We start from the raw sequence: 15,418 nt of genomic DNA, 5'->3' as shown, positions 1-15,418 counted from the left end.
AGATATAAATCTGGTAGCAATGTGAAAGATAGGACATGGCGCAGCACGGAATGCAGTGGGCAGCAGCCTGCCGGGCACAAACACAATGCAAGATACAGTATCTAATTTAATCTCACAACAATCCCATACAGCAGGTAAAACTCTTCTCTTTACACAAAAGAGAACACTGGAATTTAGAGATATTAAATAGGCAAGGTTTAAGTTACTGTGACAGGACTTATGTGCATTTGACATGGGAAGTAGGCAGAGAGAGGCATCAAGAATAACATCCAGTTTTTTCATCTTAGTCAGTGGAGTGGACGGTGATGCTGATCATCACTGAGACGGATTACCAGAAGGTGTGGGTGGAGAAAGGATGGAGTTGATGAGTTCCATTTGGGACAGGTTTAGACCTGCTGAGTTGCGGAGGGGAGAGAGTTAGACATTAATTGGCAACAGGATGTGCAAGCTGAACATCGAGAGAAATGTGGACCAAGCCAACCTATGCAAAAAGCAGCCACAGAGAGGTGATAACTGTAGCCAGAGAAGCGACTGAGGTTGCCCAGAGGAGTGTGCAAAAGCAAACGGAAGAGGCCTTGAGACAGAGCCCTGAGGAATGTCAGTATTTAAAGGGTGAGCAGAGGACATAAACCGAAAAGAAACAGCCAAAGAGGTAAAAAATCCAAACCAAGGAAGGCACAGCTGCGGGCAAGGAGAGTGTGGGTTTCAAGGAGGAAGTGCTCAACATCATCAAAATTAATAGAGGTAAAGCCTGAGACCCTCCCATTGTATTTAGTAATAAGACATTCTGGGTGACATCCTTTTGTGCAGTTTTAAGCAAGTGTTGGGGAAGCAGCCTACAATGTGCTGAGGAGTGTCTGGAAGGTAAGAAAATGGAGTAGGCTCCCTATATTACCACTGCCCAAGTTATATATAGAAACTAAGGCACGAGGACCATGGGATATTCAGGGGATTTATAGCACAAGAGCCACACGAAAGCAACACCAGCCTAAAACCAGAACAGTGGAGAAGAACTGAGGATTCAAAATTGGCGCCTCTGTTCTCCCAGACAAATCTGGGCACGTGGCAATGTCTACCAGATGACTTATTTGTGCCTCAATTTCTGGGGAAACTGCTATGTTCTAATTCTTTCACAATACTGCTTGCAATATCAAATGTCAATGATCACGAAATAATATTGAAAGGTCAGGTTGAAAAATAGCTTGTGATGTTTTAGCACTAGACCTGACTACTGCAAGCAGTTCAGCAGGGGAAAACAATAATAATAATATTTTTCTTGCTTTACTGAAAAAAAAAAAAAAATCGCACCGTTTCCAGTGGCTTCAAAAAACTGGCATCAGTTCTACCTTGACACCTAGGTACTTGGATAATATATGAGGCACTAAGGATTTTGGAAAACAAACCAGGATTATATTCTTCCATATGAGAAGCAACAGTGGAGAGAGCATGGGTTTTGAAGTTGAGTCACTCTGGAGTGGAATCCTCACTCTGCAATTTCTGAACTGTGAGGCTGAGGGAGGTGTCTCATCGAGACTGGGTTTCTTTACGGAATACCTAGAGTACTTACCTGGTGAGATTAAGAGGCTTATTGGGACAGTACATAAGAAGGTATAATGCCCGGCACGTGACAAGTACTCCGTAAGTGTTAACTACCTCTACCACCAGGACTTGCTTCCTCTGCTAGAGTGAAGGCCCTAGCTAAACATTTACTTAAATGGCATTCATCCCAAGATTAGAGACTTTCTAGTCCAGTGTCTAGACTTTTTCACTAATATGTGTAAGAAAAGTAACCAAAGCATATACCTGAATTCTGAGATCCTTTTTCCTAAAGAAAACTGCAGAGCATCATGATTTGCTACTGAAACTCAAGCACCTGATACCATCAATAGGATGTCTCCCTTACTAGAAGGGTCCATGTGCTTTCTAGCATATATGTTCAATAGTCATTTACAGAGGGGTGTGTGACCCAAATCAGAATCACACTCCTAATTTTACCTCTCCTTTGAAGTTTGGCCTAACTTCTCTTTCCCTGTCCCTGAAGAGAAATGTCCCTCACTTATCACTGCGAGACCACAGTGACTCCTGTTCTCTCACCTACTTTCCAACTGAAAAGGTCAACTGAGTCTGGAGAACCCCGGATACTTCTGGCTTGCAAAACCCATATGGAGGTCTTGAACTTAAAAACACAATTAGATCCATTTCTACAAGTATAACGTGGATTTCCAATCATTCACATTTCAGTATTGATGTAAACCTTGGACAAAAATTATAAAACAAAAATTACAAAAATAAATTATAAAGCCTCTGAAGCCCCCTGGAAAAGAGGGAATGTTTACAGTTTCAATGTCTATTGAAATACTCAAATTATGTCATTAGTCTCTAATGTTTACATTTTCAGGAGTTTATTACCACTGTTTGATGACAAGGAAGACGAGGCAAATAGTAAAGTCTTTCTCAAGAGGAGAATCACCATGGAAACGAACACCAAATTCACTGGACTGATGTAGTTCTCACTGAACTTTTTATTTCATTAATCCCTGCCCTCTTTTTATAGCAGTGCTTTCTTCTAAGTTGACTGACCTTAAGGTGCCTCGGCCTCCAGTGAAAGACAATTTTGTTAAAGATAGTTCAGTTCAGTTCAGTCGCTCACTCATGTCCAACTCTTTGCAACCCCATGAATTGCAGCACGCCAGGCCTCCCTGTCCATCACCAACTCCCGGAGTTCACTCAAACTCACGTCCAAGGAGTTGGTGATGCCATCCAGCCATCTCATCCTCTGTCCTCCTCTTCTTCTCCTGCCCCCAATCCCTCCCAGCAAAAGAGTCTTTTCCAATGAGTCAACTCTTCGCATGAGGTGGCCAAAGTACTGGAGTTTCAGCTTTATCATCATTCCTTCCAAAGAACACCCAGGACTGATCTCCTTTAGGATGGATTGGTTGGATCTTCTTGCAGTCCAAGGGACTCCCAAGAGTCTTCTCCAACACCACAGTTCAAAAGCATCAATTCTTCAGTGCTCAGCTTTCTTCACAGTCCAACTCTCACATCCATACATGATCACTAGAAAAACCACAGCCTTGACTAGACGGATCTTTGTTGGCAAAGTAATGTCTCTGCTTTTGAATATGCTGTTTGAATAGGTTGGTCATAACTTTCCTTCCAAGGAGTAAGCATCTTTTAATTTCATGGCTGTAATCACCATCTGCAGTGATTTTGAAGCCCCCAAACATAAAGTCTGACACTGTTTCTACTGTTTCCCCATCTATTTCTAATGAAGTGTTGGGACCAGATGCCATGATCTTCGTTTTCTGAATGTTGAGCTTTAAGCCAACTTTTTCACTCTCCTCTTTCACTTTCATCAAGAGGCTTTTTAGTTCCTCTTCACTTTTTGCCATAAGAGTGGTGTCATCTGCATATCTGAGGTTATTGATATTTCTCCCGGCAATCTTGATTCCAGCTTGTGCTTCTTCCAGCCCAGTGTTTCTCATGATGTACTCTGCATATATGTTAAATAAGCAGGGTGACAATATACAGCCTTGACGTACTCTTTCTCCTACTTGCAACCAGTCTTGTTCCATGTCCAGTTCTAACTGTTGCTTCCTGACCTGCATATAGGTTTCGAAAGAGGCACGTCAGGTGGTCTGGTACTCCCACCTCTTTCAGAATTTTCCACAGTTTATTGTGATCCACATAGTCAAAGGCTTTGGCATAGTCAATAAAGCAGAAATAGACGTTTTTCTCGAACTGTCTTGCCTTTTCCATGATCCAGCGGATGCTGGCAATTAGATCTCTGGTTCCTCTGCCTTTTCTAAAACCAGCTTGAACATCTGGAAGTTCACGGTTCACGTATTGCTGAAGCCTGGCTTGGAGAAGTTTGAGCATTACTTTACTAGCGTGTGAGATGAGTGCAACTGTGCGCTCGTTTGAGCATTCTTTGGCGTTGCCTTTCTTTGGGGTTGGAATGAAAACTGACCTTTTCCAGTCCTGTGGCCACGGCTGAGTTTTCCAAATTTGCTGGCATATTGAGTGTAGCACTTTCACAGCATCATCTTTAAGCTATTAAAAAGCCTAACATAGTAACATAGTATATCAACCAACATAGTATTATAATGAAAATAACTATACATTGAGCACATAATTTGAGCCAGGCTAAGTATTTTACATGCATTGTCTTTTTACTTGCTATTTGAAGTAATACAGGAAAATACAGCTTCTTTATTCGATTTGCTACACATAATACACTAAATACAGAAGTGCCTAAAATAGAATGAATGCTCAGTAATTATTATTATTGTTCGTATATATTAGTTCACAACCACCCTATTATAAGTTTTCATTCTTTCAGGTCAAAGATGTGAAAACTGAAGATTAACGAGGTTAAGTCACTTGGCTGTGATTCCCCAGCTAATAAGTGACAGAATTAGAATTTCAGCCCAGGCCTGGTTTAACTACCATGACTAAATTGTTAACCATTTTGTGGTACTCTATTCTATAGTTAGAGACCTAAGAAACCCACTGAATGTATCGATGACAAGTGTATTATTTTTGAACTAGGTTCACAGAAATAAAGCCTTAGAGGCCTTATCAAGGCTTGCCTGAGTTTTTTTCTCTATTCAGTTAAGTATAAATAAAGTAAGGTACTAAATATTTGGACTTGGAAGGCATAATACTACTTTTCAGGTTAACACCTTTGATCTAGAATTCACAGATTTTTGTTTTTGTTCTCCTTAAACCTCAGGCCAAGAAAAACAACAGAGGATCTTTGGAAGGATATGAAAACCAAATTAAACAAGGCTCCATTCTGAAGATTTTCTATGTTCCGAAATTCCATCATCACAAAGGTAATTCAGTGATAGTTTCATTTCTTTATAAAATAAATCTCAAGACTCGGCAAATCCATTTGGCTCCTGAGACAGACACTGGGAACAGTTGGAGAATAAATTAGTTTCAATACTCAATTACAAACAAGAATCTACCATCACCTGGAACTGGAAATGGGAACACTCTCTGAAACCTACAAGTTTCTTAGGTTTTATAGAGTTTAGTAGCAATCTTTTTTTTTTAAACAAATTGCATTGTAAATGATCCTAATATTAACTGTGCACACTTAATAATATGGACAGTCCCTTGAGGAAATGCCACTCTGAATCCAAGTAACTGGCAAACTCTTATTACCAACCGCATTAGACTAACCCTCACTGCAAGTTGCTTTGCTTTTCCCTAAGAAACGTCAATCCTTCTTAACTTCAGGCCTATTTCCCATGCCTATTTATATTCCTATTTTCTCCCCCAACCCCATTGGTTGTTGTTGTTCAGTTGCTTACTCGTGTCTGACTCTTTGCGACCCCATGGATTGCAGCATGCCAGCCTTTCCTGTTCTTCACAATCTCCTGGAGGTTGCTCAAATTCATATCCATTGAGTCAGTGATGCCATCCAACCATCTCATCCTCTGTTGTCCCCTTCTCCTGCCTTCAGTCTTTTCCGGCAGCAGGGTCTTTTCCAGTGAGTCTGCTTTTTGCATCAGGTGGCCAAAGCATTGGAGTTTCAGCTTCAGCATCAGTCCTTCCAATGAATATTCAAGGTTGATTTCCTTTCGTATTGACTGGTTTGATATCCTTGCTGTCCAAGGGACTCTTTCAAGAGTCTTCTTCCTCAAGCCCCTACTACCAGCAAAAGAAATAGAATCTCGAGGATTCAAATATATACTGAATGTAAAGAAAAAATTCTTAAGCTGCAGTCATAGTTGAAAAGCCATGGGTTTTTATGATGGGAAAATGAAGACTTTGCCCCTCAACATTTCCCAAGGTGGGCATCCTCAAGAAACAGAAATATGGTGTGAACCATGGAAAGCACAAAAACTCAAAATCTCCCACTCAGCTACTCCACTTTGAACATCTCTAAAGGGAGATGAAGATCTACCTCATTAAGGGGGAAAGTTTACTAGCCCCCTCTTCATAACTGTGTTAGAGTTCAAACTCTCACCTTAGCGGCACGAGAGTCCAAGAGTTAGGAATTCTGTTAAAATACTCTGCTCTTCCCTCATTGCTTCAACTCATTCCCTAGCACTGACGCACCATCCTCTTTCTCCAGTATTATGCAGTCAGCAACGCAGCTGCTTCACAGGCATGAAAAAGGGGGACTTGCAGGATTAAGAGGAGCAAACTACAATGTATAATATGTTATAAGGATGTATTGTACAATGTATGGAACATAACCAATATTTTGTAACTATAAATGAAGCATAATTTTTAAAAGCTGTGAATCACTATATTGTACACCAGTAACATATAGCACTGTACATCAGTTTAAAAAAAAAGATGATTAATTAATAAGCATAAAAAAGAACTATCTGCCAGAGAGAATATGGCACAATTTTTTTAAAAAAAGAAGAACGTATACTCTAAACTGCCAGAAGAGAGAGTAAATTCATTGGTAGAATTCTTCTGGAGTAAAAGTGAGAACAAGACTGAAAAAATTAACACTAGACATGGGTATTCCTCCCATACCCACAGTCTATCCACAGAAGAAAGAAGTTGATTAATATGCTGTTCCCCAGGAAAACTTTGAAACTCAGAATTAGGAGAACTATTATTGCCAAAATATTTTCTCCAAGAAAAATTCAACATATAAGAAAGAAATAAAATAAATTTTCCTTCTATTAGAGAATTTTCCTTCTATTAGGAACCCACTGGAAAATCCATCTTGTGATTAATAGCACAGACATTTTGTACTAGTGGATATTCATCAAATAAGTATTTTAAAAGCCAAACCAAACAAGCAAAATTCCCCAAAAAAAAAAAAAAGAGAACTGACTGAGTAGTAACTCCTTCATGAGGTGTTTCCCAAAAGGCTCCCTCACTCTTTTCAGCAATTAGAGCATGCTACCAAAAGTGTTCATTTGGCAATTAATCACACACAGTCTTGTGATATGTCTGGTAATATTTCTTTCAGTGATTATTTAACTACTGCAGTTTTGCCTTACATATTTCCCACAACTTCCCACCTATTTCTTAGATTAAAAGCTCTCCGAGGACAAGGACCCATCATCATCATTATAATTTTTTTGCCCTTAAAGTGACTAAGTAATGTAGCTAGATAAGTAATTGATGGTTAGACCAAAATCTGAGGTACCAGTTGCCCTGGCTAGAGACAGTATGATTTTCTAAAGTAAAATTCAAAAAATCCACTATTTTATGTGTCGTCAACTACAAACTGACACTTGCCAAGGGCATTGCCAGCGGCTGAACAACAAGGACTTTTGCCACCTGCATCTGCAGAGGTTGAGCCCTGGGCTGCTGCAGCTGCTGACCTTCAGCACCCCCTGAGGAAGCTCAGGCTGGAGTGGGGCACTCTGCGCTCCAGGCACTCTGCTGGAATATAGTCAAATATTTTCAGAAACTGATTTCATAAGCCAATCTTTGCATTTCCTCCTATTTAAAAAAGTACTAAATCCCTTCCTGATGACATCAGCTCCTAATAACTAGCAGAAAACCTTTTGTAAAACGAGCGCATAATTGCATTGAACTCCTCCTTCACCAAAATATTATCTATTTGCCTTCCCACACTGCCTCTTTGGAGCAGTCTCCCAGAACTAACTGAGGTGCTGTCTCCTCGGTTGCAGTCCTCATTTTGCTCCAAATAAAACTTAACTCGCAGCTCTCAAGTTGTACATCTTTTTTAGTGGACAGGATTTAGGATTGTCTGCGGTTCTATCACTTCCTGTTTGATTTTCGTTGAGTTACATAACTCTCGGAACCACATATTTCTCCTGTGTAAAGTTAATAATGGTATCGTTATCATAGGATTGTTGTGATCTTGAAATGTGTTAATACAAATAAATTGGTTAGGAGTATGTCATACAGAAAAAGAAAAAAAATAAATCCTTAGATATAATTATTTATGTTATGTACACAAGGGTCTGTGTGACTCCTAGGGTAGTGGGTGAACATGCAAATTTGGGAGTTAGATATGGAAAGAATGAAGGATATTTCCTTATATGGCAAGGGAGCAAACTAAAGCTCTTGACATCACGGTCAAGTGAGCTATGAATGTCTCTCACTTTCTCAAAACCTTTTGGAAACAATGATCACACTGTACACAGTCAAGTTAAATAGAATGATATAATAAATCAGAGTAAATCCATTGTCTTACAGGAAAAGACACCAAAGACGTAAGTACAACCACACCCTTCCATCATGCCATTCCAGTTTTTCACCTGAAAGTCATTCCTAGGACATTGAACCCATCATTTTTCAGAACATAAAAGAAAGGAAAAAAAAAAAGAGGGCAACAACAGATGCTTTCTCTCATTCATCTACAATCGGTGCTTCCCAGCATGTCCTTCATCTAATGCACCGTTACCCGCTCACAGACCAGGAAAAAGTACAATAAATGACAACAAGTTATGCATACAGCATGCATGTAATAACCACACACACACCCCTGTGTTTGCTACAAACCACCAGCCTGACCCCACTGAAATAAGCCAACAGTTACCTCCCTGTCTCTTCCTCTGGCATCCTTGGGCCATAAATTAATGAAAGGAAAGGTCTAATAATAGTTGCATGACCAGTACAGACAAAAGGCTGCAGTAGAAAATACCTGTCTTTGGGACTTTTTTCCTACTCCTCAGTCATGGCTGCTCTCCTAAGAGAAGGCAGAGCCTTTATGCTACCTCCTGACAGCCTCTCCAGGTTCAAGCAATCATTACAGCTCCTACAAACCACTGCAGTTTCCTCCTTAGCTCCTGTCTCGACCCACTCTGACACATTCCACACATTCATGCAGAAGAATTTTCTAAAAACACAAGTCCGATCCCATTCCACTTTTGTCTAAAATTCTTTAATCAAATATATCATTCTATTATACATTATAGTCATACGTGCACTATGTCATACATCTACCTAGAAACTAAAGTCATGTGCGGGCTCAAACAGCTGCTGCTGCTGCTGCTGCTAAGTCGCTTCAGTCGTGTCTGACTCTGTGCGACCCCATAGACGGCAGCTCACCAGGCTCCCCCATCCCTGGGCTTCTCCAGGCAAGAACATTGGAGTGGGTTGCCATTTCCTTCTCCAATGCGTGAAAGTGAAAAGTCAAAGTGAAGTCGTTCAGTCGTGCCAGACTCTTAGCGACCCCATGCACTGCAGCCCACCAGGCTCCTTCATCCATGAGATTTTCCAGGCAAGAGTGCTGGACTGGGGTGCCATTGCCTTCTCCGGTGGGCTCAAACTGCCTTACTCATATTAAGCAATCTTCACTCATTCATTCAAAAATACATATAACGGGAAATTCCATGGCGGTCCAGTGTTTAGGACATGGAGCTTTCACTGCTGAGGGCCCAGGTTCAGGGAACTGAACTGGTCAGGGAACTAAGACCCCACCTGGCTCAGCTAAAAAAGAATGTATATATATATATATAATATACATATATATAATATATATATATACATACACATATAATGAATATGTGTTGTGTACCAGGCATTACACTAGCCCCTGAAGAGATGAGTCAGATCATTCCCTCAATTTATTCAAAATCATATCAGAGGAGGGGAGGACATTCAACCATGTGAACAGAAAATTAAAATATATATAAATTATTTACATATTATACTACCATTTCAATATATGTTATGATTGCAGAGGTACCAATTAATATAGGGGCTTCTACTAAACCCCCGAACAGGCTACGAAAGGCTTCTTGGAAGAAGTAATATCTAAACTGATACCTAAAACATAAGCAAATGTGTATGCAGAACCAGGAACTACTAGCAGTCTATGAAGACTGGAGTAGTAGCAAAGGATAAGACTTGGGAAATATACAAGAACCAGATCATAAAAAGACTTAAGCCACTTTTAAGTGTTCAAAGTTTGTCTTGAAGGTATTTAACTGGGCAGTATGGTTAGGTTTGTACTTTTAAAGACCGCTCTAATTAGAGTATAGTAGTTATTCAAAGTATTTCTAGAACACATGAATAGCTGTCTCATCAGCTTCATGAAAAAATTTCAATAATTCAAAAAAAGAGAAATCGGCAAATCAGCAGTGGTTGTGCAGTCCTAGAAATATTTTATGGAAGAGTGTAGCTGGGTTTTTAAAAGTGTAAGATTTTGAGAGGGTAATTCAACGAAATGAAGGACAACCCAGCTGGGAACAGGAAAGGGTGCAAGGAAGATAACGAGGTAAAAAGTGCTTGAATAAAAATATACGGTGAAGTTGTACAAGAGTAACTAGTTTAATGTAGGAAGTGCTAGGTCTGGGCAGGTTAGGCTGGTATCTCAGGGTTAACCTTGCTGTGCAGAGCCTCAAATGCCAGACTCCAGATTTAGACTTCACCAGCCAAGAGAAATCATGGAGGAGAACTGAAAGAAGAGAGGCATACTCCAAGTATTGCTTTATGAAGATTGACTATGAATTGAAAGATGTTTTAAAACAGCCTGTGAATGAAAAAAAAAAAGATGCAGGAGCTATGCTGCAAGATTTGTATCAAATGAAAAACTGGTTAGGAGAGAGAAGCAAAAGTCAAAGGCAGAGAGATGGTGGGAAACAAAGGCTGCCTCAAAGGCCAACCTGCCACAGCCACAGCCACAACCCCATCACCCCCACTAACCCTCCCCAGGAGACTGATTTCAATATAACATTTCCTGCAGCTGAGTGTGATAATTTAGAAATGAGGGGTTTTGAAGGAGAAATGAAGAGAAAGGCCACTTGGAGAATGAGAAAGGACTATCAGAACAAACAAAAGGTGGCACTGAGCCCATTCTTAAATCCCCTCAATTAATCACCCAGGGTATTCACTCAGCTGGGGCTTCCCTTTGTATTCTACACTTCTTAGCCAAAAGGCCAAGAAGCGATCCCTTTGTATTCTAGAAACTCCCTCAGATAGAGCAGACCTACACTTTGTCTTAGGCCCCAGAGACCCATTTAGATAAAAGAGCTCCTTCCTCTCAATAGTTTGGCCTACTTCTTCTACCTGCTCTTTGTACCCTCAAAAACCAGGAGAAGCAAAACAGTAAACTCAATCATTCTATTGTCTCCAGTTTGAACTCAGGTCACTTTGATCTCCCAGAGCAACAAGCTAATTTAACAGTACTTGCTGCTGCTGCTGCTAAGTCGCTTTAGTTGTGTCCGACTCTGTGCAACCCCATAGACGGCAGCCCGCCAGGCTCCGATGTCCCTGGGATTCTCCAGGCAAAAACACTGGAGTAGGGTTACCATTTCCTTCTCCAATGCATGAAAGTGAAACATGAAAGTGAAGTCGCTCAGTCGTGTCTGACTTCGAGACCCCGTAGACTGTAGCCTACCACGCTCCTCCGTCCATGGGATTTTCCAGGCAAGAGTACTGGAGTGGGGTGCCATTTTCTTCTCCTAATAGTATTTAGGGATACTGAAAAAACATTAGAAAACCTTCCGGAACTGTTTAAATTTTTAGCAGTCTGCGGAAAAACTGGCTTAAGCTCTCATCCAAAGGAACAATGTCATTTGTAAATAGATCTCATACAAGATTCAATAAATCCCTGGTCCAAAGAAATAAACTCTATCTTTTCAACTGTCTTCAAAGTCAGAAAATCCTGTTTTTCACATATATTATTATTCTACTTTGCTGCAGGTGAGGAAACTGAAGTTACCTTCTTTACGGTATGGAGATATTAACAGCCCTAAATTTCGCTCCAAACTGGATAGTCTCCTGCTGGAGCAGACGTAAATGACAGCAAATTAACAGATTCTTCTGGAATGGCATTTCATTTAACTGACCATTAACTGATGATGGTTGTTATCAGTAGAACTTTTTTAGAACATCAAACAGATGTTTGCTAGGTCTGATCAAGTGATAAATTTTCCTTGGCTTCCCTTTGTTTCCAAAGTAATTAGGGGCTTTTTCTCATCTCTTTTTGATGTCCACAGAGGCCATAATGAGGGTAGTTAAATATGCAAACAGAAGAAAGAAAAACAAGGTGTCAACATACATCATGTTGTTGTATAATTTACCCATATTATAATTTACCTATTGAGGTACCTACTTACTCATAAACTGGGAATCATATTGCTAACAAACTTAAGCAACTTCCTAAATTATTTAGGTATATTTTCCACTGTCTTTGCCAAGGTGTGGCTCAGGGGTCTTTTGTCCCTTTATAATTCATCAGCACCTCCAAACACTGCAAGATAAGGAGATAATTTAAGTCAAAACAATATGTAGGCTACAGATATGCAGCTGCAAGTCAAGTCCCCAGGCATCTTTCCAAGCAGATGACTGACCACTCCTGCTCCTATCTAGAAATACTTCAGTCAGCTCAGCTGTTTCCCTTGATTGAAGAGGCTGCAACTAGATGGAAAATACTTATGAAGTTAGTTGTTTGCCTTATTTTCTAAAACATCAATATAATATGAAGTCATTTCAGCTCTTCCAATGTATCATTTCTTAGCCATTACATTCTGGCATGTAATGCCATGCAAGAATCGGATAGAGAGTTTACTAAAGAACTTGCATAAGAGGACCATAAAACCCTTCTAGATCAAAGGACATGCACTCTGATACCTCATGGCATCAGAATCTTACACTTCTTATGTACTGCATGTTTTAATTGAGGTAAGATATTTCTAACAAAATGAATGCCAAACTATAAGGTTATCAACAAAAAATTTATCTGGTTAAAGGGGCCTCCCTGGTGGTAAAGAATCTGCCTGCAGTGTGAGAGACCTAGGTTCGATCCCTGCCTGGGACGATCCCCTGGAGAAGGGAAGGGATACCCACTCCTGTATTTATTCTTGCCTGGAGAATCCCATGGACAGAGAAGCCTGGCGGGTCCATAGGGTCACAAGAGTAGGACACGACTTAGCAACTAAACCACCACCACCCCCCACTCCAGTATTCTGGCCTGGAGAATTCCATGAACTGTATAGTCCATGGGGTCACAAAGACACGACTGAGCGACTTTCATTTCACTATCAGATTAAAATTTCCCTAATTGTAATCGAAGGCCAGATACATTGGGAAACTCTAGATTATCAAGAGTAGAGTAACAGTATAACATTCCCAAACATTTTTTAACATTCCCAAACATTTTGGACCACAAAACTTTTTGTAACACAAACTAACATCACCCAGAAGTGATAAACAATACGGAAAGTACTGAATACTGCCATTCATCATCAGTTATCACTGGAACCACAGCAGAAGGGGGAAAAAAAACAATCAAAGCACTGAGTTAACAGGGTTTTAAAAAGGAGAGGGGATTTTTGGGAAGGATGCTAAAAGCACACTTTGCTTATTTCACAATTTTAAGAAATAATCATAAGCTATGTATAATGGAAATATGGAAGACTCTCTAATACCTTTTTTGAAGTTAACTGACAGGTATGGTCTTAACTGTGCCTAGGTAACTTAGGGTGATCCTTAAATCTTAGGAATTACCAAACGCCTAAATAATGCTGTGTATCTGTACTAAAATAGGTTTTGGGTTTTTTTCTTTTTATTTGAATGAATGAATGAATATTAGAACCAAACCTTTGACCTGATAGATGAATAAAAACTATGGCTTTAAACCCAGTTCCATCACCAGTTGATGTGTGATCTTGGTCTCAGGGCCCCCTCGGCCTCCTGGTCTCTATACAATAAGCCCTTCAGCCCTAAGTGCCTCATGTAACTTACAGGGGAAAGACAGAACTACATTATACCTTGCTAGCAGCTGTTACCCACCAAGCAGCTGTTAACGGGGGTGCCTGTAAGCCACTATCTCTGCCAGGAAGACTTCAGTACTCCATTCCTATCTCAAACGCATCTCTCAAGGTGCTTCCCGCACTCAACTACTTCATAAACTTTTGCATAAAATCTTATAACCACAAGCGTCCGACGGCTCAACTCATCAGGCATAAAACTGCAGTTTCTGGTTGCCTTGTCACCACCAGCCCTTTAACCTCGGCTAGAAAGTCAGATCCAGTAAAAAAAAAACAGGACCCGCCTCACACTTGAGAGACAAAACCAAGTTCTTTCTCCTGCGCTCGTCCCGTTTAATCAACGTTCAAGTACAAATGGACGTCTCCGGACACCCCGGCGTTTGGGGAAGGGCGGCCCGGCCCTACCTGGTTGAAGTGCAGCTGTCCCGGCTCGGGGGCGCCCTCGACGGGGGCGGTTCCCAGCCGCTCCAACAGGCGCCCGAGCTGCGCCGCCGACAGGCTCCGGTTGGCGCCGAACACGCTCAGCACATCCTCGCTGAAGGCGAGCCCGGGCACCTCGGCCTCCCCTCCGAGGCCAGCGGCCGCCAACAGCAGGAGCCCAGCCACCGCTCGACCCGGAGCCATCCTGGCCGCGGTTGCCCCTCACGGGCCCAAAACGGACTGGAGCGCACAGGGACGTGCCGGGCGCAGCCGCGTCGGTGCCCAAGGACGCCGGTCAGGCGTCGGCGCCGGTCCGGGTCAGCGGTGGCGCGGGGCGCACCTGGTCCTCCGGCGCCTTCGAAATAGCAGCAGCCCGCGACCTGCCGGGCATTGAAGTGGCGGTGCAGCCCGGGGGGTGGGAGCGATAGACAGAGCGGGCCCCCGGGCCTCCTGGAGAGCCTGAGATAAAAAGGACAAAGGGGGACAGAGATAAAGGCCACCTGGCTACCCGCCGGTCGGCCTCGGGGGCACTGCGAGGCCGGAGCCCTCGGACGCCCCGCCGGGCTTGGGGCCAACTGCTCCGGAGCGGAGTTTGCAAACATTCCAGGATTAGCTTGCAGTGTGATGCCACATGCTCCTTCCGGATCTAAAGCCCGTCACTTTTTAGGAAGAAAACTACAGTGGCTACAGAACCCCACCTCCCCTTCCTTTCTTTCTGATTAATTCCATCTGCAAACTTAGAAGGGGTGAGGCGTGCAGTCCCCGGGCAGCTGCAGGAAATGGCCCCTTCGGAGTCCCGGGGTTTGACCGTCTAAACGGGACCCTCCTTCTCCCAGATCGCCCAGATCTTCTTTGGCAAGCAGAGAAGTAGGTGAGCTGACCTGCTAACCTCTCACCTCGCCTGCGTATTTCGGCGTCTGTTTTTGTCCACGTAAGTCAGTCCCTGTCTCTCACCTTCTTTCTTTCCCCCACACCCTCCCTCCCCCTCTCTCAAGACTATCCCTGGCGAGTCCGATGTAAAAACTCTGAGCTCCGGCCCCGCGCTCTTTACAAATAACCGGAGGAGGAGGGCCCTGTCCCCGCCTCCCCGCAGCACGTGGTGACACGCTCTCCGGCCTGGACTCCCGCGCGCGTCCACGCCGGGGCGCACAGCCGCTGCCCTCGCCTCTTGGCGGGCGGGGCGCACTCCTACCCGCGGCGGCGCCGGCTCCCCACCCTCACCCTCGGGGAGTTACCTGAATGCCACCTCCTGGTCGATCTCTCTCGCCTCCTTTCTGACCTTGGTGATCTCTTTGTTACCTTGTTGAAACCAGCTTCCTGAAATG

The 15,418-nt window shown here is 42.6% G+C and overlaps 1 protein-coding gene across 5 annotated transcripts in view; it reads right to left on the bottom strand.

The window, feature by feature from the left end:
- SLC39A8 (solute carrier family 39 member 8) overlaps positions 1 to 15,120 on the bottom strand; it is an 82,372-nt gene extending 67,252 nt beyond the window's left edge. For 3 of the 5 annotated variants that reach the window (XM_060416846.1, XM_012179610.4, XM_027970853.2), the window contains exons 1-2: positions 14,990 to 15,120; positions 14,079 to 14,552 (exon numbers count right to left, since the gene is read on the bottom strand). In XM_060416846.1, the coding sequence (XP_060272829.1) occupies positions 14,079 to 14,297 (219 nt within the window). In that variant the 5' untranslated portion in view covers positions 14,298 to 14,552; positions 14,990 to 15,120. Of the gene's footprint in view, positions 1 to 14,078; positions 14,553 to 14,974 lie in introns of all 5 variants that reach the window. The other 2 variants (XM_060416847.1, XM_060416848.1) reach the window with 2 other exon arrangements.
- Between the last annotated feature and the right edge of the window lie 298 nt (positions 15,121 to 15,418).

Source organism: Ovis aries, chromosome 6 (assembly GCF_016772045.2).
Source record: "Ovis aries strain OAR_USU_Benz2616 breed Rambouillet chromosome 6, ARS-UI_Ramb_v3.0, whole genome shotgun sequence".
Classification (NCBI taxonomy): Eukaryota; Metazoa; Chordata; class Mammalia; order Artiodactyla; family Bovidae; genus Ovis; species Ovis aries.
The sequence above is the reverse complement of the archived record's forward strand: the minus strand, read 5'-3'. Positions and strand labels throughout refer to the sequence as shown.